The sequence below is a fragment of the Panthera leo genome, chromosome B2 (genome assembly GCF_018350215.1).
Source record: "Panthera leo isolate Ple1 chromosome B2, P.leo_Ple1_pat1.1, whole genome shotgun sequence".
NCBI lineage: Eukaryota > Metazoa > Chordata > Mammalia > Carnivora > Felidae > Panthera > Panthera leo.
In genome coordinates this window covers 124,250,243-124,273,549 of record NC_056683.1, presented here as the reverse complement: position 1 = coordinate 124,273,549, position 23,307 = coordinate 124,250,243, and the positions used below count along the sequence as shown (strand labels likewise).

The 23,307-nt window shown below is 41.6% G+C and overlaps 1 protein-coding gene across 4 annotated transcripts in view; it reads left to right on the top strand.

Annotated features, from left to right (window-relative positions):
- The first annotated feature begins 327 nt into the window (after positions 1–327).
- NHSL1 (NHS like 1) overlaps positions 328–23,307 on the top strand; it is a 65,771-nt gene continuing 42,791 nt past the window's right edge. For 2 of the 4 annotated variants that reach the window (XM_042939941.1, XM_042939938.1), the window contains exons 1-2: positions 328–387; positions 3,095–3,247. In XM_042939941.1, coding sequence (XP_042795875.1) covers positions 330–387; positions 3,095–3,247 — 211 coding nt within the window. In that variant the 5' untranslated portion in view covers positions 328–329. Of the gene's footprint in view, positions 388–3,094; positions 3,377–23,307 lie in introns of all 4 variants that reach the window. The other 2 variants (XM_042939939.1, XM_042939937.1) reach the window with 1 other exon arrangement.

Below are 23,307 nucleotides of genomic sequence, written 5' to 3'. Positions count from 1 at the left end.
CGAGGCAGAAAGACTGATGTGGCTATCATGCAAATAAGAATTGTGATTGGCTTTCTCTTTCTTCCTGTACACTTTGTCACTGCGGCTCTCAGCCTTAAAGATTAGGTTTCACTGGGAGCTTTTCAGGTTCAAGGACTGTTAATGGGTTGAAACTGCCTGACAATAAACTCAACCTCAACATTACATCAGCCCCCCGGCAGATGTCTAAGGATTTGAGACTGGAAGAAGAAAGTTAGAATCTGGAGCGGAAGGATACAGCTCGCCACCTGCTTGATGGGTTGAGCTTCTAATGTGATTTAAATTTCTAAGCTCTATGCAGGCATCTGGAAATGGTGGTCTTCATTAATGCAAAAATCAAGTCTTTAATTAAACTTTTTAAGAAAAAAAGTAAGTAATTTCTCCCCCACCGCCCGTGGGGTGTGTGTGTGTGTGTGTGTGTGTGTGTGTGTGTGTGTGTGTGTTTATGTACTACATCTTTTTGCGTGATGAAATTAAAATGTGAAACAATATAATTAGCACAAATTAAACTCTATTCTTCACCAGGTTGTTCAAATACCTCAGATTTTATAACTCTAGGGCAGAATTATGTGATTTTAGCATGTCTTATTTATGGTTGGGATTTTAGGTGAATTTGCTTCTTTTGTGCTTCTCAAAAGAAGCCCTTTGAAAAAGGGGGAAAAAACCTTGTGTTTACCTTACGTCCACCTTGATATATGGTTTTTTGGTTCTTTGGCTTACTGTGCAGGGAGGCCGTGTGTGATCTATCACGTATTTTTGATGGGGATGATCCTCTAAAACTCCCTGGAACTGTCTGTTATGTATTTTAGAGCTCGAGGACAAACTCTGTCTAGACTGTTCAGTCACTGTATAGAGTACAGCTTTTGTGGCATGGTTGCATTGTGTACTTACCGGTGTTTTAAATTTCCTTAATTCAGGTGCTTCTTCATTCTTTGCAGAGTATAAATTTTACAAACACATGGTTTTAATTTTACATAGGTGTGGGATTAGTTTAATGTAGTTTTTCGACCAGTAATTTAAACTAGCTAAATGTGGATGGGTTAGAGAACTGGTAAGAGAGATACTGGAAAAAGCAACAAAAAACAGCACTCTCGGCTCATTCTCTGTAGCTCCCTTGGTGGAAGGCTATCTTTGGACGGATCGATTAAAATCTGCCCTGGCAAGAGTGAGATGCTCCAGAGAAGAGACAACTGTCCTTTCATAGGAGCCAGTTGGTAGCTGCACAATGGGGCTGACGGTATGATTGCACAGACACAAGAACCATTACTTGGATTTGATTTGTAATTGGTAAATGGGAAGTTTCGCTTTTCAATATTTTCCAACCATGAGGCACGGTAATTCAGTCTCAGATAAATGCCCATCGGCGCAAAACATTGCAGTTAACCACGGCTACCCTTTGGAGGACATACGGTGAGTTGCGCGCTGCTCAAGATTCCCAGGCACATACATAAGGACGAAGTCACGGCTTTGTGGATTTTATGTATTTAGATTGATGGTTACAAGCACGATGCAAAACATTGTTCAACCAGAGGTTACGTGAAATACCAGGTGCCTAATTTACACGCTGTTCCTGTCAACCATTAAAACAGCAGAAAGCACACAGACGTTTCTGTTTTTAGCTTGATGTCTAGTTCTCAATGTTTATTTTCCCATTTAGCAATTTATGGAGAAGGTGGGGTGATTTGAGAAATGAATTATTTGGAGACGAGACTTGTAGCATTTAGCAGCTATAGAAAAGATGGGCTATGGGGGAGACCTACCCTGTGACTCAGGTGCCTCGGGGCACTAAGAAAGGCCAGGTTCCCCTTCAGCCATAGCTATAAAGTCGGGGGCCTCGTTAGAGTAACTTCACTGCTCCTGCTACAATCATGCTTTACATGTATTATTTCATATGATCTTTATAGTAGCTCTAATACGGTGCTGTTAGGTACTTTGACTTAATTTGAAATGTGTCCAAATAGAAGAGTTCAGTAGTTCACACATGCTTGTTCAGTTTATCTTGAACACTAAGACACTTAGTCTGTGTTCTCAGGAAAAAATGAAATAGACACCGAGATCCCAAGCCCTTGGAGGAATCAAGGAAAATTATTATAGAGATTTAGGGTACTCTCATGATTACCTATCATTTCCTCCTCTGACATCCTCTTTTGTGTTAGGAAGATTCAATTGGATTATTTTGGGAAAAGTTAATTGCATTGGAATTAAATTTTTTAATATAAAAATATTCTATGGAAAGAAAAGTATTCTACGAAAGCAGGAAATGTAGAGAAAATTTTGTCACACAAATTGATTTCTACTTCTTTTAGATATGCTATTTAAAATGTATTTTGACATACTGAATATGCTTAATTTTTTTTTAATTGTGTTTATTACAGTGATGTCTTAAAGTAATGCTTTAGAGGGGACAGATTTGGTCTCAAACTCTTAGTAGGAAATTTGTATTTGTCTTGGCAATCTAACATTTACTGATGCAATGGCATTGTATGATTAGGTAATATATACTCGTTATGGTGGAGTTAAGTAGGAATTGGAGGTCTCTATCAATTTTCTTTTCTTTTCTTTTTAAATTTATTTTGAGAGAGAGCGAGTGTGCATGTACACGCAAGCAGAGGAGGGGCTGAGACAATCCTAAGCAGGCTCCACACTGTCAGCACAGAGCCCGACGTGGGTCTCGATCTCATGAACTGTGAGATCACGACCCGAGCCGAAATCGGGTCGGACGCTTAACCCGCTGAGCCACCCTGGCGCCCCTCTATCAGTTTTCTTAATTGTTTTCTAACTTTGGAGCAGAGGAAGTGCCTAAAATGCTGGAAAGCCATCACCTGAGGAAACAATTCTGCCAAAACGTTGTGGGGGGTGATGGACAGTTTCAGCTTTCCCTTTAGGGGCAAAACACTGTGTGTGCAGGACCCCTGGAGCCTAAGGTTAACTCTTACTCAGAATTTGCTCCACTTCCCCCTTGTCGGCCCTTACCCCGTGGGTGTGTTAGGCACCAGAAACCCATCTTGACATAAAATATTTGAAGCCACAGCAGCTTATTTTGACACCGTAATTTATTCTGCCTTTCCTTCTGCAGCTGTTTCCAACCTAGATGAGGAGAGTAGATGGACAGTCCACTACACGGCCCCATGGCACCAGCAGGAGAATGTGTTCCTTCCCGCCACGAGACCGCCCTGTGTGGAGGACCTGCACCGCCAGGCCAAGCTCAACCTCAAATCAGTATTGAGGGGTAAGATCGCATGCTGCCAGCTTGCGGTTCTTGGATCACCGACCGCTAGAAATGAAAGCACAAATTCGATTGCTATTTGTAAAAGAAGACCTATTTATAGAGAACATACAGTCCGCTGTTTCTTTCAAGGTATCATGAATACTTACAACCTAATACAAGCCTGCGATGTCCTGGTTTCTGTGGGAACCTGCCAGTTTACAGACACGCAGATCTGTCCTCAAAGACCCCACCCCTGCTTAGAAACTTTCTTGCGTGTTCAAGCCACGGGTACCAGTTGAATCCAAATGAACCCTGCTTACATGGGAAGCTTTGCCATCGCCTTTCTTGAACCATCGGAAGTGTTCAAAGCAAATTTGTAACAGCTAATACTTTCTAGTGGTCTGTTTCTGCTTCGTTCGAGTTGGGTGAAAAGGGGACCTACATATAGACTTTGAAAGCGCTCACAGTGGTTTGTTTTATCAGAATGTGGGCGGCACCCAGCTGGTCTCCTATTAAGCATAGGTTCTGTCAACAGACGGGCAGACAACGCAGTGGCCAGTGAGAAATACAGGAAGCGTGTACTCCTGTATCTAGTTTAAAATTTTCATTTTCACTTCACCTTACTGTGGATGTGGAGGAATCTGAATGTGTGGCAGGGAGGGCTTCTCAAAAGTGATAAAGAAGAGGGGTCCCTGGGTGGCTCAGTCGGTTAAGTGTCCAGCTCTCGGTTTCAGCTCAGATCATGTTTGTGAGTTCGAGTCCCACATCGGGCTCCGCACTGACAGTGTGGAGCCGGCTTGGGATTCTCTCCCTCCTCTCTGTCTGGCCCTCCCCCCTGCTCACATGCTGTCTTGCTCTCTCTCAAAAAAAAAAAAAAAAAAAAAAAAAAAAAAAAAAGTGATGAAGGGAAGAAGTTCTTTAAACGAAGGAGTGTCTTTTAAGATTCAGAGACTTTTTTCTTAAAACAGCAAACTAATGTTCTCACTCTACCACCAGTTTTCTCCTACCAGGCAATATTTGGGGCGTAGTTTTATTTAAAAAGTACTTGTTGCTGGGGTGCCTGGCTGGCTTGATCGGAGCCATGCAACTCTGATCTCAGGGTCCTGAGTTTGACCACCACGTTGAATGTAGAGATTCCTAAAGTAAATAAATAAATATATAAACCTAAAAAGAGAAAAAGTACTTGTTGTTTATCTGAAATTTAACTGGACGTCCTGTATCTTATCTAATTGTGAAAGACTTAAATCTGGAAGAAATCTGTTATTGATTCAAGGGAATCCCAGCATGAGGACCCCAACTCATATTTATTAAACACTTGTCTATATGCCAGCTTCAGTTCTAACCCCATTACACGTATTATCTCATTTAATCCTCACAATAATCTTTTTACTATTTTAATGCAAATTTTACAGGTGGTGAGGTGGAGATACACAGATTAGAAACTTGCCTGAGATCTCAAAGTTAGTTTTTTGTTTGGTTTTATTTATTTTTTAATTTATTTATTTTTGAGAGCAAGAGCTGGGGCAAGGGGAGGGCAAAGAGAGAGGGAGACAGGATCTGAAGCCGTGCTCGAACTCAGGAGCCACAAGATCATGACCTGAGCCAAAGTCAGACGATTAACCCACTGAGCCACCCGGCTGCCCTCAAAGTTAGTTAATGATGAGACCAGGATGTAAACTTGAACAGTCCTAAGCTGCAGAGCCCATATTCTTAACCACTGCATTATATTGGCTTTAACATCCGCTTGTTGGAAATCTTTTGTTCTGGCAGAAATGCAGGCTATAAAGGCGGGGTCTTGGCTCTCAAGGAATTTTTACTTCTATAGTACAGGTCAGAACGGTGAAAAATTCTCAAGAGATGTGCCAAAAATTGCTGTATAGGAATTAGAGAAAGCAGATAGTTTCTTTCGTTCTTTTTTGTTTGTTTGTTTTGAGAGAGAGAGAGAGAGAGACAGTGCACGTGCACGCAAGTGGGGAAGGAGCAGAGAGAGAGAGAGAGAGAGAGAGAGAGAGAGAATCTCAAGCAGGCTCCACATCACCAGCGCAGAATCTGGTGCAAGGCTCAAACTCATGAACCGCGGCATCATGACCTGAGCCAAAGTTGGATGTTTAACCGACTGAGCCACCCAGGCACCCCAGAAAGCAGATAATTTCTGCTTAGAGAAAGAAGGAATAGCTATCTATTGACTCAAAATAGACTTGGTATTCTGAACAGAACTATACAAACATTTAGATGATAGCCTTAGTTTTTTTTCCTTGAATTTTTCTGATGCTTAGATTACCTCATATATCTTACGGTATCTTGTATCTTCCAGTCTTGGCATTGGACTGTACAGAAATTAGGTTATTGGGTCCCCTTTTTCATTTAGCTGGCCATATATTTAGCGACTGTAAGCTTAAAGTGAAAAGAACTGCATTAGTTGGGCTCTTTCATACAGCCTTGGAATTGTACTTGACCTTGGTTGCGTTCATGATGTACCTAAATCCAACCAAAATTTCTGCTACATCCCTTCACTACCTAGTGATTTATCTTCAGTACCTTTTGAGCAAGAGCTTCTCTCCTTATAGCTCACCTTCTTCCCCCAAATAATTAATAAGAATATTAAATGGCACAGTTCCCGGGACACACCCCTGAGGCCATGCCGTTGTTAACATTTCTCTCAAGAGCTATGAACAACAGAGCACTGCACTCACTGTCTGGCTTGTGGAGAAGCTCTCAGGAAGGTATGTGTGAGTTTGAATATCAGGCCTGGCTTTTTTTTTTTTTTTTTTTTAAATTTTTTTTTTGATCACTCTCCAGGAAATTGTACTTTGCTACCTCTTTCATGTGTTTTCAAGTATCAGATCACAGTGTCTCTTTTCTTCCCATAGAAGATTGAACATCTGTATATAGATTTCTCTGATTTTATTTTCTTTTCGATTATTCAGTAGCCCCATATGAAATATCATCACCACTGGTTTTGCCTACACTTGAATTTTATCTTGAAAAGGCAAATGCCTTAGTAATTGCTTTAATGCCCTAAAATGCCTCATCAAAGGGATTTACTATTTAATAAAATTAACAACTTCGGAAAATTCTTGGAGCTCAACTTTTAAAGTCTGGATTTAAATACTCCCTAAGAGATTTTAGGTAAATAATAACTTTAAGAATAGTGATTGAAATGGGAGAGAGCAGCTGAGTTGTTTTTCTCTTTATTTATTTACTTTTAATCATGCGTACAGAACTTCATGAACCACACCTCCCATACATCATGCTAGCAACTCAAGATAAACATGAGTACAGAGCATTTATTGCCTCATTATGAGTGAAGATTAAACAGAAAAAAGTTCAGTCCTTGAATATATGGCACTATCAAGGTATGATGTTATACAAAAGCTATCAGTCTAAGTTAATTTGACCTCAATGTTCTTTGCTTAAAAATATAGGAAGGTAATTGGGGCACCTGGGTGGCTCAGATGGTTGAGTGTTGGACCCTTGATTTTGGCTCAGGTCACCATCTCACGGTTCGTGAGTTCGAGCCCCAAGTCGGGCTCTGTGCTGACAGCACGGATCCTGCTTGGGATTCTCTCTCTCTCTCTCTCTCTCTCTCTCTCTCTCTTTCAAAAATAAATAACCTTTAAAAAATATATAGAAAGGTAGCTAATTATTCACAATGAGTAATCTATTTTGTTCCTTCTCTTCTTACTGTGACCTTATCCATAATTTCATAGGAATATCCAATATCCATAATTTCAAGGAAGGAATACTATTCTTTAATGCTAAACAGGTTGGCACTTTTTCATAATCATTAAATGCCCATTGTATCAGTTCTTCTGTCGGTTTTTACAAGGAGCTCAGCTCTCAAGCATCATAAAATATGGAGGGAAATGATACAGTGAGTACTAATAAATTCATAACTAAGTGTTATAAACATTGGCTTATTAAACTAATGCAGAAATACAGGTAGGTACTGAAGGTTTTACTGGAAAATGTTTTCATGAAAAAGCTAAGTTTGAGTTAGCACATAAAGGCAGATGATAAACTCAATGTAGTAAGTATTTGAGCATCAATTCGGTACTATGCCAGGAGTTTTTAGATGAACTAATGAAAGTACATGGGTCCCTAACCTTAAAGAGCTGAGCTTGCTGTCTTGTGTCAAGACTGAAGTAAATAGACAGTGGTGTAATGGAGAGGTATATGAAGTACAGTGGGCAGGTAGAGAGCTCAGTCAGCTGGAAAAGAAAAGCTTTGGGAGACCCCTTCCCCCACGTCTGCCCCCCTCTCATCCTGCCATCAAAGAGGAGGTGGGCAGTTTGTAAAATGGCATCTCGAATGGCTGGAGCAGGTGTCTTCCATGTACAAGTTCACTCTGTTCTGGTCCAAACAGAGCAGAGATCTTTTGTATTTGTTGTTGGCTAGTCTCTGGAGAATTTGATAGAATTTGGTGGCCATATTTTTAGAGCAAATGATTTGCTTTTGTTGATTTGTTGCTAGAGATTTAGGTAATGATTTACTGCTAATGACCACATACATGTACCTAGATTTATAATTTTTTGTAACATTTATTTATTATTTTTGAGAGACAGAGAGAGACAGAGCATGAGTGGGGGAGGGGCAGAGAGAGAGAGAGAAAAGGAGACGCAGAATCCGAAGCAGGCTCCAGGCTCCGAGCTGTCAGCACAGAGTCTGACGCGGGGCTCGAACCCACGAACCGTGAGATCACGACCTGAGCCAAAGTCGGACGTTTAACCGACTGAGCCACCCAGGCGCCCCCATGTACCTAGATTTATAAATGGTATTCTGATATTTGGCTTAACGGGACATCTGGCTGACAATGAAGAGTTAATTTCTAAAGATGGGTCCCCTTATCTGTAAAGAATTCACTTAGCTTTTCACTGAATTTCCAGAAGAATTCTACCTTTTAATCTCCCTAGTTGTTTGAACAGTTCATAAACTTTATCAGAGTTGGATGTGATGATGACTCACATCTACTTAACTCAAGTTTTATCTGGATGATCTTTAGCATCATTAAAAGGGCCACACTAAATAGGAAAAGTGGAGTTGAGGGATGGGGCCTTGATGAAAGCTTCAGATTTTATTTTTTTGTAAGTGTAGACCCCGGTCGACAATTATGAGCATATTAAGGGCTGAGATAAAGACACCTTATTTTCAAGCCTCCCTCCTCCGAAAGCCCAACGTGAGAGAGAGAGAGAGAGAGAGAGAGAGAGAGAGAGAGAAACATAATTTCTCACAGTATGTTTAACAGGCAGTTTAGTTACTGTGTCTGTGTCCACCCCTGCCAGAATTAGTTCACAGAGCATCTGTTGTTGTATCAAAAATGTTCTCTAGTCACAGCTATAGCCTCCCTGAAGAAATGCATTTTAGCAGGTCAGCCCGCTCTGTGGTTCTAGAATTAGAAGTATGAGTGCAGGGATCTGACCTGCGTTAATTCAGTCCGCGGTTGGTTATATTTATTACAGGAACTGAAGATTTGCAGTGTGAAGAAATGACTGTTTGTACCAAGTGGTTAAAAACGATAGTACACACACCAACGTGTTCAACACCGGAGAACGGTGCACCTTTCTTAAAATCATGAACAAGTTTTCAAGTTCGTTCCAGCCAGGTTCCGCGGGTCGTTCCTGACACACAGACGTTATCTAAGGGACACTGCATCTACCTTCCATTGGCGAGGAGCCTCCTAGTTCGCTTTTGGCTTAGATGAGTCTGTTCTGGGAGAGGTTGTGAGATTCTCTCTGGGTTTGATGAGGCGCCTTGGCACGTGGGTCGCTAGGGGATCCCAGATGCCCTGTGGCTTTGGCTATAGATGCTCCTCTTGGGGGTCCTGTGGCACCTTGCACAGGCCTGTTTGTAGATGGAGGCTTGTGGATGTTGACTGAGAGCTCTCTCTGTCTTCTGGAATGGTGTGTCCGTTCACCATCTTGGACACACTCAAGGTGAACATCTTGCTTTGCCCACCTGGGCTAAACCTTGAATTCTTTTTCTTTTTGGTCACTTTTTAAAAGTTGTGACATGTCACACAAGTACCTAAAACATCTACCATGTAACAAATAACTGTAAAGTAAATATCAATGTAACCATTACCCTGGTCAAAAAGTAGAATGTTGGCCTAACCTCTAGAAACCTCCTGTTGTTCTTGCTTTCCAACAGGAAAAATCCAGGTGTAATGAAAAGAGCATGGGACATGTCTAGGTTCAAATCCTGCCTGTTAGGTACTCGGCATCTATGATTTGAGTTTAATTTTGAGTTTATTTCTTCAACATTTTGAGCTTGTTTTCTCATCTGTAAAATAAAGACCACAGTGTCTGTGTTTGTGGGAATAAAATGAACTTACTTTTGTAAAGTACCTCAAAGTTCCCACCCCTTAAGCTGGAAGCACTGTTTGTGGAGGGCAGGGTGGATTTTCATTTAAGTGCAATGGAATACAAAGGAGATTTTATAAATCTCAGCCCTCTTTCCCAAATGATGTCCTGTCGGGACTTAGCTGCTGCCTTCTCTTCTATCCATTATGCTCCAGAGATACGCTGTGGGGAGGAGGGAAAGAGGAACAAAACAAGAAACATAGTCAGATGACAGGGACAGCCACAGGCACTTGACCCCGAGGTTCATTTCATTCACATAAGCAAGGTGCCTTTTTCTCCCACCCTCCATCCACCTCTGAAAGATGTCTGGACTGGTAGAGCTGGAAGGGCCCTCCCACATCCTCTGATTAATAACCCCCTCTGCATTTTGTAGGTAAGTAAAGCAAGGCCCAGAGAAGAGATGGGATTATCTTATAGCTACTTTGCAGTTGAAAGATGACTAGGTCAGGATTTGGAATCAGGTTTCTTGCTCAGCCCATGCCGACCTGTTCAGATCTCCGATCCTAAGGGCACTGAGAAGACAAACCGCTTGGATGCTTGTCCTCAACATTCAGAAAGGTCACAGGGACAGGTACCTGGGTGGCTTAGTTGGTAAGCGTCTGACTTCGGCTCAGGTCATGATCTCGTGGTTTCCTGAGTTTGAGCCCCACATCAGGCTCTTGTGCTGACAGCTCAGAGCCTGGAGCCTGCTTCGGATTCTGTGTCTCCCTCTCTCTGCCCCTCCTCCACTCACGCTCTGTGTGTGTCCCTCTCTCTCTCTCTCTGTCTCAAAAGTAAACATTAAAAAATTTTAAAAAGGAAAGAAAGGTCATAGGGCCAGGGCTCAGTCAGAATCCAAAGGCCCATGACAAGTTTGGTTTCGTTAGCTGATTCACTTAGGGATTGCGTGTTAGCTTGTGCCTGAAGGTGGGGCTTCTCTGTTGCTCTGGAACTCTCTTCACTCAGTCCTGATTTCACTGAAGCTCAAGTAAGTTTAAGAGAAGTACAGGGAGGAAGCTCCATCATGGGACATCGGGTGTGACAAGTGTCTGTAACTGTCCATTTCATCCTAATGGCATTTGGTGTGTATTTTTAGAACTCTAATATGTCATCAGTACCTCGATGGACTTAAAAACAAAAAAACAGGCACAGGGTGTAGAAGAGATAAGGGAAAGATAAGGGGACCAATGATTCAGCACTGAGCCTACTCTTTGGTCATTACTTGTATACTTCCTGAAGAATCCTTAGGTATTGATAGGTAGGAGAAGGGGAGGAATCACTGGTTAAAGGAAGGTTGTTTTTAATATTTGATAAGTAAGAAATGTTCAATTACTTACACTCATTCATACAGAATTTTAACTTCTTTTCTAGTTTATGCACAAATAGGTCTAGAGTTCGGGTGGGGAGAGTGATATGTTATTCTGAAAAAGCCACTGAACACGAGTAGGGAATATATTGTTTCATCTTTCCCAGAACAGAGCAGCATTGCCATTTTGTTCCGTTGTCATTAACCAGTCAAGAACATGAGATGAGAGGCCAGAATTCTGATGCGAGTGCGGCCAGTATCCCGTGGGGTTTTAGAAAACCATGTCTCGTTTTTGTCCTTGGCTTCCTCCTCTGGAAAACAACGGCTGATGTCTAAGTTCCCTTCGGAGCTCAAGAGTTCTGACTGGCCTCCCAGTACTTAACTGCTTAAGGGTGATGCATGTGAAGTTTACTGACACAAAGACAGGAGCACCCGGGTGGCTCAGTCGGTTAAGCATCCGACTCTAGATTTCGGCTCAGGTCATGGTCTCGTGGGTTCGTGAGTTCGAGCACTGAGTTGGGCTCTGCACCGACAGGGCAGAGCCCGCCTGAGGTTCTCTCTCTCCTCTTCTCTCTCCCCCGCCCCCACCCCCTCAAAAGATATAGGCTTAAAAAAAAATAACAAAGATAGAACTTACTGCTGAGCATAAGATGTGACAGACCAGGTTATCAAAAATCTGTGTCTGTGTTGACATAAAAATGTTCTAAGTGCATCCCGCAGGTGAAGCACAAGGCCGAACATTGTAGCCGAGTCAAAGCTGAATGAATGATATTGCTGCTTTCACTGGAAGCTTAAAGCTAGCCAGAGAGAGAATATATTCATGAGTGACAAGGTGGATGAGGGGGGTATCATTAAGCCTCGCCCCTGCCCCTGGAGGTTGTCTTTAAAACATAAATCTGATCGTTTCTCTCCTTTGTTAAAAATTCCCTAAGAGCTCCTCTCACAGACAGGATGAAACCTCGGCTCCTTAGCATCTGAGAACCGTCTTGATCTGCCCCTGGTTTCAGTCCAGCCTCACCTGCCAGCTCACCATTTCTCCCCCATGCTTCTCTACCCCTCCGCCCAGGTTCTCACCTGTGCCTTCACCTATACGGATAAAGTCCTTGTGTCGGAATACGAACTCATCTTGTCCTTCCTTTCTCCGCTGCGTGTCCCAGTCTGGTCCTTCTCCCTTTTGTATCATAACCTCTTACACCTGGCCAACTCCTGTTCCCCTGTAAGAGTCCCCACAATATGTACCTGGACTCCCCAGGGCAGGCTTGGGCAAGCCTTCTACACTTTTCCACACATTCCCACAAAACCTTATAGTTCTCCATTAAGCTGCTTGTTCTGTGCTGCGTAATTGTATTTACTCGTTTATCTCCCTGCCTGACAGCAACACCGTTGGGAGCAGGACCTTTCCTTGTCTTTTGTGTGACCCCAGCACACAGTCTGGTGCTTTACTTAATTAGGTTGACTTTTCAAAGACAAATGGTAATGTTATTTAAAAGCTTCTCTTTTTCTGTGTTTGGTATTTTGTTGGACTGTAAGCACTGTTGTGTTTGTGAAAGTCCCGGAAAGGTCACCTAGAACTCAGGAGGTGAGAGCCGAAGCCACAAGACAAGGGGTGGAAATGCAGGAGTGAGGAGATAGAGAATTGGGAGAGTGTAGGGTTGAGCCCAGAAGCCTCTATTTTAGGGGGCTGGGAAAGAGAAGTTGGTAAAAGAGTAGTTTGGGAAGAGGAAAGTCAGGTCAGGATGGGCAGTCCTCATGAGACTCACAGATAGGGAGAGAGTCTGAAGAAAGGCTACTAAATTGGTCCTTAGGCTGCCACTGGTGACCTTCCAAAGAAAGCTTTGGATGGAAGAAGCCAGACTTCGTGAGAGAAAAATTATTTTTATAAGCAGAAAAACAATACAAGTAAGCTTTTGAGAAATGAAGTAGGATAAATGATGTCAGCAAAACAGAAAGGGAACTGTATTTTGAGGTAATGGCCAGATAGAGGTAATATTATTGTTTTAAAAATTAAAGCCAATTGAAACATGGTCGTAGACAACAGGAGCCCATGAGGAGGGGGAAAGATGGCCGATACAAACAGAGAATGGGGAGGATGTTCCCTGAGGAGGCGGCAGTAGTAGGCGGTGAACTCAGGGGCACAGGGGGAGGTCAGGTTTCCACCTGTGTCTCCTAGACAGACAACTGGGGAAAGTTTTGAGACGGAGCAAAAGACATGGTGAAGTCGTTCATTAGGTGGTGGTGGAGACTTGACAGAAATGTGGCCCCCGCTCTGTTGCTACAATATTGCACGTGCTTTGGTGAGAAGAATGACTTCATTTGGTGCTCTTGTTCAGCGCTTGTGAATTTAATTAGGTTGATCTTTCAAAGACAAAAGTTCATGTGATTGTTATTAAAAGCTTTTTTTTTTTTAATGTTTGGTTAATTTCATTAAATTTCGTTAATTTTCGTTAATTTCATTAAACGTCTTTTGGAATTTTTGTCCTTAGGGAAAGTTGTCTGACTTGATCAAACAGTGGGCTAGATTATCTACTGAGGAAAGAGAAGCGCAAAGACAAAAATAAGGAATCAACAGAATGGAAAGGATATACCAAAGGGGTGGTTTAACTTCTCTTGCTGGATTTGATGGCTCAGGGAATTTTTTTATAATACCAACTATTCTGAGTGTGGTAACCCTGAAAGGGTAGTTAACCTGTGAGCGGGAAGTCTGATGCAAGAGCCAGGGAAAAATGAACAATCCTTGCTTTTCCAGTAGGTTAAGAGACATGTTGCCTCTTTTTTTTTTTTTTTTTTTTTTTTTTTTTTAATGGTAAGCAACACACAAAAGATAGAAGAGCAAAGACAGTCATTTAAATGATCCAGGTCTTAACAAAGCACTATGGGTTGTTTAAACAAAAGGCTTTTTGTGTTGTTTTTGTGTCCATAGCCAGTCTGCTGTTTCAGCAATTCTATTTTAATTCCTGATAAAGTGAGTAACTTGAGTGGCCTCTATATTTCACTCAGTACAGCATAAAAATGCTACATTGAAGGTACGGTGGATAAGGCTCGTTATCACTCTGCGTACAACCGTACAACCGAAGTCTCCGCTGCTGGTTTAGAATCTTTGCAGGCTATTTGATACTGAGTAACCTTGGTGATGCTCCGCTACGGCCAGTGATAGGGCTTTCTCATTCTAAAGTGAAATGAGATCCCCTCCAGTTTGGCTGAGCTGTGGTGCCACTCAGCTGGGGCTGGCAAACTCTTCACATGCTCACATTAATCATGGGCACCAGAAAGCGTTCGCTTTCATTCCAATCAGATTGAGTTCTTTGATGCTCCTTGAATTAATTTGGGGATGTGAGGAGAAGAAATGTTAGCAATCAGTTTTCTACAACGGCCAATAACCTTTAAGGATAAACCTTTCCGTGGTTTGCAGTGAAAAATAAAGCTAACAGTTTTTTCCAACTGCTTCAGTCTTAATACTTAATTCCTAATTTTTTTTTTTTTTTTTGAGGTTTCTATTCCTAAGAGAAAGTAACCATAGAGGGAGGATCCTCGTCAAAATGACCTTTTTAAAACCTATCTACATGAAGTGAAATTGCCTGTGGTTGTTTAAAGTCAGTGAGGGAGATATTGGTCCCAGGATCAGGAAGGGAGTGGTTCTTTCCAATACACATTAATACGTTAGTCAGCAAACTCATTTCCTGTTTGACTCTTGGGCTGATGACACAATTGTGCATTTTCTGTCTGCGGTGCTCTGTCTTTCCCTATCCTGATCACTTTATTTCCCCAAGTCCACTGTGTAGACTGACATAGGAAGTCATGTGGAATTGTGCTAAAATAATTTTTAAGGGTATGAATTCTGCAGTTTGCCTGTCATTTTTTATTTTTGTTTTTTCCTCCCTTGGCAAAGAAACCTATCCATTTCAAAGGCATCCATTCCAGGGGCACCTGGGTGGCTCAGTCAGTTAAGCATCTGACTTCAACTCAGGTCATGATCTCATGTTTCTGAGTTCAAGCCCCACATCCAGCTCTGTGCTGACAGCTCAGAGCCTGGAGCCTGCTTCGGTTCTGTGTTTCCCTCTCTCTCTGCCCTTCCCCTGCTTGTGCTCTGTGTCTCTCTCAAAAATAAATATTTAAAAATTAAAAAAAAAAAGAACAAAGGCATCCATTCCATCACCATATCCTGTCTTCTACCCTACTCCTACCCAAAACTTCTGGGAGCTTTCTCTGGTTATATCTCACCAGAAATCTCTTGGGTGTTGTCCATGATACAGTTAGGTTTTGAATACTGGATTTGATCAGTTTCCCTGAAATTCTACTGAAACTAATACATTTCCTTGGATAGAAAACACCGACTGAGCCCTGGGCGTCATCTTCCCTACCTCATTCTCTTCCTACCTGCTTTTCCCTCATCCTTTTACTTTTTGAACATGTGATTGGGGCCCCTCCCCCATTAAGTTCTGTATCGATACTGGCCCCAGCCCTTGCTCCCCAGTTGTGCTTAATAAACATTGGTGACATGGCCAGGATAGATGAGGCAGGTCATATGCCTTGGGTTTATTACAGTGGAAAGCGTGTTCAATGATAAAATACACCTGGGAGAGGAATGGGGCGGGACCTCTATTGTGTAATCACAGTACCCTTTCAAGTGCTGTTTGTTCATTCATTTAATGAACTCACCGTGCCCCTGCTAGCCACCCACACAGAGTCAGATCATGCAGGGCTTGGAAACCACTGGGAGGAGATTGGCTTTTACTTTCAGGGCCTGGGAAGCCACTGGAGAGGTTTGAGCTCAGGAGTGACATAATCTGATTCATCGTTTTTAAGTGGCTCAGTCAGGTTCTGTGTTAAAGGTTCACCACATGGGTGCCAGGGTGGAAGCAGGAGACTGGGTGGCGATTAGCACAGAAATGAGGTGAGAGGTGGTGGCCGCCTGAAGCTCCCTCCTGTGTTGGAGCTGGAGAGGGATGTTTAAAGCAGGAACTCTTCAAGCATTTTAAGGGAGGCTCGATGTGCAAGGTACTTGCAGTAGCAAAGTCAAAGCTTTTTCTGAAACAAACCAGTGTTCTTGAGGAACTAAAAGTAGATGCCACATTTAGCATTCCTCCCCTCCGCATTGACCCCTCCCATAAGCTAAAGTCTTCTTCATCTTCTGAAGTTATTCTGTGAGTGAGTGTGAATCACTTGTGACATAATAAAAGAAACAGATCAACCCTCTTTTCCCCTCGGGCCTTTTGGCCTTTCTCACTTGGAATATGTAAGAAGTCTCAAATGATCCAAATTCTGTTTCCGTCTTTTCTCCTACTGTGGCTCTCAGACCAGCAGTCTCAGCATCACTTGGGAATTTACTAGAAATGCAAGTTCTCTGGCCCCAACCTAGACCTAGTGAGTCCGACACTCTGGAAGCGGGGCCAGCAGTGGGTTCAACAAGCCCTCCAGGTGGTTCTGAGGCACCTTACTTTGGAAAACCTTGGCTCTGTAAGTTGCCATGTGAACTTGTTTCTCCGTCAGCGAGGCCCCTTGAAAGTTGGAAGTATTCCTTCTGCTGCACTAGCTCATTACAAGCTAGGATTTGAACACATAACTGTTCACATGCGGGGTTTGAGCTCTGGACAGCTGCTTTTCGTCACTCTGGCTGTTAGCAGAAGGTGACTTGTGCAAATTGAAACTCATTCCTTTCAAGGGAGCTCCCTTTTCCTTGACACTCGGGTGATACTTGGCATATTTCCTGATTGGCCTTCTTTCTTTCTTACCCAGTTAAGCAAATGATATGCTAGCACCTGGGACATTTTGCCTTACATGCACCATTAAGAGAGGAGACATTTGTTTTCAGAACTTTTAGAGAGGCTTGGGCTTAATCATTAAAGCCATGCATTTTCTCTTCATCTTTTTATGTTTTATGGTGCATTGGATGCTAAGTATCATTGAAATGATGACTCTGGCAAAGAAGTGATCTTATGGACTCACCTATGCATTTGTTGGAAGATAAATTTGGGTTTACTACTCCATATATATATAAACAGTATGCTTTTATGCCATTATAAATATTACGGTAAGACTATATAAAAATTCTTACTCTAAAGAGGGGAGGGAAGAAAAGAACCAATCATTAGTCTAATACTAAACCAAAGGGCATATTTCTTTGAAATCTATCCTTTAAAATTGCAACCAAATTATCTAGGAAAATACCCATATCCAAGATCTATAATAAATTCATAATGTCTTTAAGATTTTACACAGCTTTTCAGCTCACTTGGTAGGCTATAAATAACCAAGGAACCTAAAAACGTCTGAACGTCTATAATCTCTTAATCATTCTAATTTTTTATTCTTAAAAACAATGTAAATAAATTGAAGTTCAGCTGTTTCAAAGAATTTGCAGAAAATCCGAATGTATTTTTTGAAACATCCAGTGGGCCTGATTGGCAAGGCACAATGTGAACCACAGTATGAGTAAGATTTTTTTTCTTTTCCAGTGTTGCCAAACCCAATAAATTAATGAGCTAGAAGGTGAATCACTTCTATTTTAAAATGCGTTTTGGTTTAATTTTCTTAAGAAAATAAATTCCCTAATGGTTACGAAGTGCAGTGTTTGAATGCGACAGATTTTTCCTGTGTGCTTACTTGAAAGCTCAAATTAGATTAGCTGTATAATACCCAATACAGCTGTTGGACTGGAATTGATTTTCATTTAAGAATGCATGTTTATAGTCTTATGTGTCCTTAGTTCTCCACTAATGGACAAAGATAGATCATAGAACTGGCCTTTTCCCCTGTTGTTGATAATCTGATGGATAAATAATTGGGAAAGAAGTTTGTAAACCTGGATCTTCCAGAAACTTTATACCTGGGTTTCATAATCCATAAGATACCTATAGTATTTGTGCTCTTTCAATTCCCACAGAAATACTTGAAACACGGATCAAATAATGATGGCCAAGGGCTTCCAGTTTAGAAAATAATGCATTTATTTAGTGTCATTAGTAATGGCTTTAAAAATCAGTGATCTGGAAAAAAGGACTTTTTTAGACTATGGTTCATCATAGGACATCCTCACTGAAGCAGCACCTCATGACTATTATTTTTATAATTAATTTTGGAAGTAGAATCCTCCCAATTTCAATGACCTTGGATTATAGTAGGAGGATTATGAAAGATTTAATATGTTAAAAGAAACCACATTTAGATTTTAAAATATGGTATGCCTATGTTTTGATGATCACCGGGTGTTATATGTAAGTGATGAATCACTAAATTCTACTCCATAAACCAATATTACACTATATGTTAACTAACTAGAATTTAAATAAAAGCTTATAAAAAATAAAATAAAACATGGCATGTCTAGAATGCTCTGCTGTTGTGGAGTACCAAAATTGTGCTTTTGGCTTGAATGTTCCAGAACTTTCCTGGCAGTTCATACCTGGACGCACCAACACGACCCATATGACTTGAGGAATGACAATATTATCTTCTTATCTGTTCCTTCTGGCTTTTACTATAGCAGTGCTTATTTCAAATACTTCCTTCATCATTCCTTCACTTCTTTTTTTTTAATGTTTATTTATTTTTGAGAGAGAGAGACAGAGCACTAGTGGGGGAAGGGCAGAGAGAGAGGGAGACAGAAAGTCCAAAAGCAGGCTCCAGGCTGTCAGCACAGAGCCCAACGAGGGGCTTGAACTCACAGACCATGAAATCGTGACCTGAGCCGAAGTCAAACACTTACCCGACTGAGCCACTCAGGCTCCCCTCTTCCCTTCTTTTTCACACAGCCTAACAAGTCAACAGACTTCTCACTTTTTTTCCTTGTTTGTTTGTTTGTTTGTTTGTTTATCCATTCATTCATTCATTCATTCATCCATTCATTTATGGAGAGAGAGAGAAAGCATGAGTTGTGGAGGGGCAGAGAGCGGGGGAGAGAGAGAATCCCAAGCAGGCTTTGCACTGTCAGTGTAGAGCCCAATATGCGGCTCAAACCCACAAACCATGAGATCATGACCTGAGCCAAAGTCAGACACATAACCAACGGAGCCACCCAGGGCGCCCCTCACTTTTTTCCTTTTAGCATCCCCTTATCATACGATATCATTTCTTTGGGGACTAGAAGACCCCAGTGTCTCCTCTCCTTCTACTGTTCCTCCTTTTCCCTCTCATTTAAGCAAGTCGGGCTTATTGGCCATTTATTTAAGGTAAGAGCTTTGTTCTCTTTGAGTATATTTCAAACTCTTTATAATAAATTCAGAAAATTTTTCGCTATGTGTATGTTTTCTCTTATAGATTTATAAATATGAAACAATCAACTCTGGTGCATTATACCATTCGGTGATAAAAATGTCCATGTACTTTTACTGGCATCACTGAATGATTGATTGGCTTTCTCCTCCTGTAGATAGCAATCAAGCTCCTATTGTGGTTTATTTGGAATATATGTGTCAGTATCAGGACTTTGAGCTGAGTCCTGGCATCTTAGGGAAGTGGGTAAGCAGGAAGAAGGTGATAAATGCAAGTAAGATCATGTCACTTCTCTGTTCCAAGTCTCCAGAGGCTGTCCCTTGGCCTCATGGTAAAAGCCAGAGTCCTTAGAACCCTCAAGGCCCTAACATAGTCTGTCCCTTGTTTACCTATCTGGCCATGTCTCCTGTTCTCACCCCAAACTGTACTTTTCTCTAGTTCTTTCTCAGGTTGACGGGACATACTTTCTTTGCTCAGAAATCACCGCTCGGTGAGACCTGCTACAAATGCTGCTCCCTATTCCCTTCCTTGCTTTATTTTTCTCTTAGAAATCCAAAATCAAAGTGTCAATGGGGTCGTGCTCCCACCGACCTCGAGGGGAGAATCCCTTCCTGCCCTTCCAGCTTCTGGGGGTTCTGGGAATTCCTTGGCTTATGGCTACATCACTCCTAATCTCTACCTCTGTCTTCACGGGCTTTTTTCCTTCTGTGTTTGTATGTTTCTGTGTCTCCACATGGCCCCACGATCTCTGTTTTCTCTTCTTATGAAGACATAAGTCTTGTTGGAGTAGGGCCTAGCCTAATGCCCTCACTTTAACATGATTACATCTGGAAAAGCCCTATTTCCAAATAAGGTCACATTCACAGGTACCGGGGGTTAGGAGTACCTAACACATCTTCTTAGGAAAAGAAATGTAGCCTCATGATATTTTGGTAAAGATATAGCCAAAGGCTTGGTAAAATTGTGGTATCTTGAAGAATTGTGCAGCCAAGCACATCTTGCGGACTTGCTCGCTGGCTTTTTAAAAGTAGAAGAGTTTGAGGTAGTTATGGTTTATGTGGTAGATTCTGGAAGCGGTGTCCATCTTCTGAGTACTGGCCATGTGGAGGATTCTGTGCAAAGTTCTGACATATCCTTACCTCAGCTCTCTCATCAGAGAGCAGCGCACTCAGAGTTGTTTGTTGAATGAATCTCATGACGGCTTCCGAGACTGAGTTGAGTAAAGTCCTGGCTTTACAGAGGTGGAATCCGAGTTTCCAGCAGGTTCAAGCGTTGTCCCCTAGACGTCACAGTTAGTACGTCCCCCAGTACGTCCAGGTCTGTCTTGATTCCAGGCACTCCACTGCTTCTCCATGTAGAATCCCTCCCAATAGTTAACTTCCTGTTCCTGAAACACGGAGAGTAGCTTTTCATTGCTGTTGCAGATTCCCCACCAAAAGCCTCTCAACCTCATTCAAGAAGGATTGAAGTAAACATGAAATAAGCATAGCAGGGGTCCGGAAAATCTGAGATTCGGCGTGATCCCTGTCTGGAAGAGTCACTTGAATAGTTGCTGAATATTCTCCTCTCCCTCCTTGTTCACGAGGTAGGATTACCCGTTCTAGTCCCCTCTGAAGTTAGATATGGTCACATGGCTTATTTTGGCCAAAGAAATGAGAGTAGAGTCAGTAAAGAAAGTGAAGCTTTCTGGCAGAAGCCCTAGGAGCCAGTGTGGGAGTCACCACGTTCTCACCGTGCTGCCATGTGACCGATGAACACAGGTACTTCCCTCTTTCCAGTCCCCAAGTGACTGTGCTAAGCAGAGTTCCTGCTAGCTCTACTTCTACCAGGACAGCGTGCAGCAAAGATTCTCCGAGTTTCTGAAGCCACTGAAGTTTGGGAACTATTTGTAACTGCTGCATATTCTAGCTAATTGTGACTGATTCAGTAAACTGAAAAGTAAAACATGGAGCATGGAAATTCATTGAGGATTTCCAGCAGAGGAGATTACGTTGAATAACTCCTCCAAGCCTCTTTATTTTATTTATTTTATTTAGAGGTTTGTTTATTTTTGAGAGAGAGCGCACAAGCAGGGGAGGTGCAGAGAGAGAGAGGGAGACAGAGGATCCAAAGCAGGCTCCGTGCTGTCAGCGCAGAGCCTGATGTGGGGCTCGAACTCAACAACTGTGAGATCATGACCTGAGCCGAAGTCACATGCTCAACCAGCTGAGCCACACAGGTACCCCCAAGTCTCTTTAGTAGATAGACTCTTTTAACATGTCTAAAATAGTAACATGAACAGTCTAATATAGCGAAATACATGAAAGTTTGGAGGCCAAGAAAGGTTTGAATTCGTAAGATGGTTAAATGACCATCCAGTAGTATGACATTATTTTTTTCTTCTGTACTTAAAACTTTGGTCTAGCAAGGAATGTTTGTCCACTGTTCTTGCACTAAAGAAAATAGTTTGACATGAAAGGAAAGAGGAGGAAATTTATGGTTGAGAAACCAGAGGATACAACGAACAGTGATCCCTTTCTCCAAGCAGTACTGTGAGAACAATAGGTCGGCTTTAGTCCAAATTCCTGTTGCAAGAGGAGTATGTGTTAAAGGTAGATCTTCCATTACATTTAGTATCTCATTTCTAGCCTGTAGCTGCTGGCCTGGCTCGCTTTAAAGTATGCTCTGCCTTGCAGTAATTCTCAGTTTAATGTTGGAAAAGTCTTTGTTTATTCATGATGGCTTGCACTTACTTATATCTCACTCTCCAGACAATAAACTCTATTTAATGAACAAAGCCATGGTTTTAGAAACTGAGAGCTGTTGCAACTTGACAAGAGGAGATTTTCCTAGATTTCCCCTAGCGTTGGAATAAGACAAGTGACAGTGGAATTCGATGACTTTATTAGATTTCAGAAATTTGATAAGAGTGAAAACATTGGTCATCTGCCATAAATGTATGCTGCCCAGTCTCACCTTAGACCCGGCATCCTATTTCAGTTGACATATCACTATTTAAACATTTCTGTGACGCAAACTTCATTATGGAAAAATGGGGCATTGTCTCTTAAACTAGGCTCAAAAGGTGATGGTGGAAGTACTAATATTTGCCAGCTTTTCATACTTTCATGGATAATAATTTTGCAGTGTTTTGGTCTTTTAAGATGTAATGTGTATCCAGTCGTGTCAGCTATTTTTAATATTGCCAAAAACATCAGAACTCGGCTCAGCTTTAGAGATGATCCAGCCCAACAGCCCTTCCTTATTTTCCGGCAAGAAATCTTTTCAAATACATCTGACGGGGTACCCAATACATGAAAAAGATTTTCAATACTATAAAAGCTTGTAATTTTAAACTTATACTTCTTATAGGGTCTATTAGTGAGGGGAAAAGACTAATTGGAACAACAGAAGGACTTCGTTTAAAAGGGCCTTGGCTTGAGGCACCTGGCTGGCTCAGTTGGTAGAGTGTGTAACTTTTTTTTTTTTTTTTTTTGGTAGAGCATGTAACTCTTGATCTCAGGGTTGTGAGTTCCATCCCCACATTTGGTGTAGAAGTTACCTAAAAGTAAAATCTTTAGGGGCACCTGGTGGCTTGGTCGTCTGAGAGTCTGACCCTTGATATCAACTCAGGTCATGATCTCACAAACTGCTGACAGCACAGAGCCTGCTTGGGATTCTCTCTCTCTCCCACTCTCTCTCTCTGCCTCTCCTCTGCTCATGCGCGCACACACACACACACACACACACACACACACTCTCTCTCTCAAAATAAGTAAGTAAGCTTTAAAATAAAATAAAATAATAAAATCTTAAAAATATATATATAAAAGGGCCTTAGCCTTCACTTTTTATTTTGTTTTGTTTGTCAAGTATTTGAAAATAATGAATTATAACATAAGTAGATACAAAGTGGTAACTTTTTGTGTGTGTGTCTATGTGTGGCTGATTGCATTTAACTCTTTACTTTTCTATTTCAAGTATAATTAACATACAGTGTTATATTAGTTTCAAGTGTACAATATAATGATTCAACAATTCTATACATTACTTCATTGCTTATCACAGTAAGTGTCCTCTTAATTCCCTTCATCTATTTTACCCATCCCAACCCACCTCCCCTCTGCTAACTACCAGTTTTTTCTCTGTGCTTAAGAGTCTGTTCTTTTTGTCTCTTTTTCCCTTTGTTCATTTGTTTTGTGTCTTAAATTCCACATGAGTGAAATCATATGCTATTTGTCTTCCTCTGA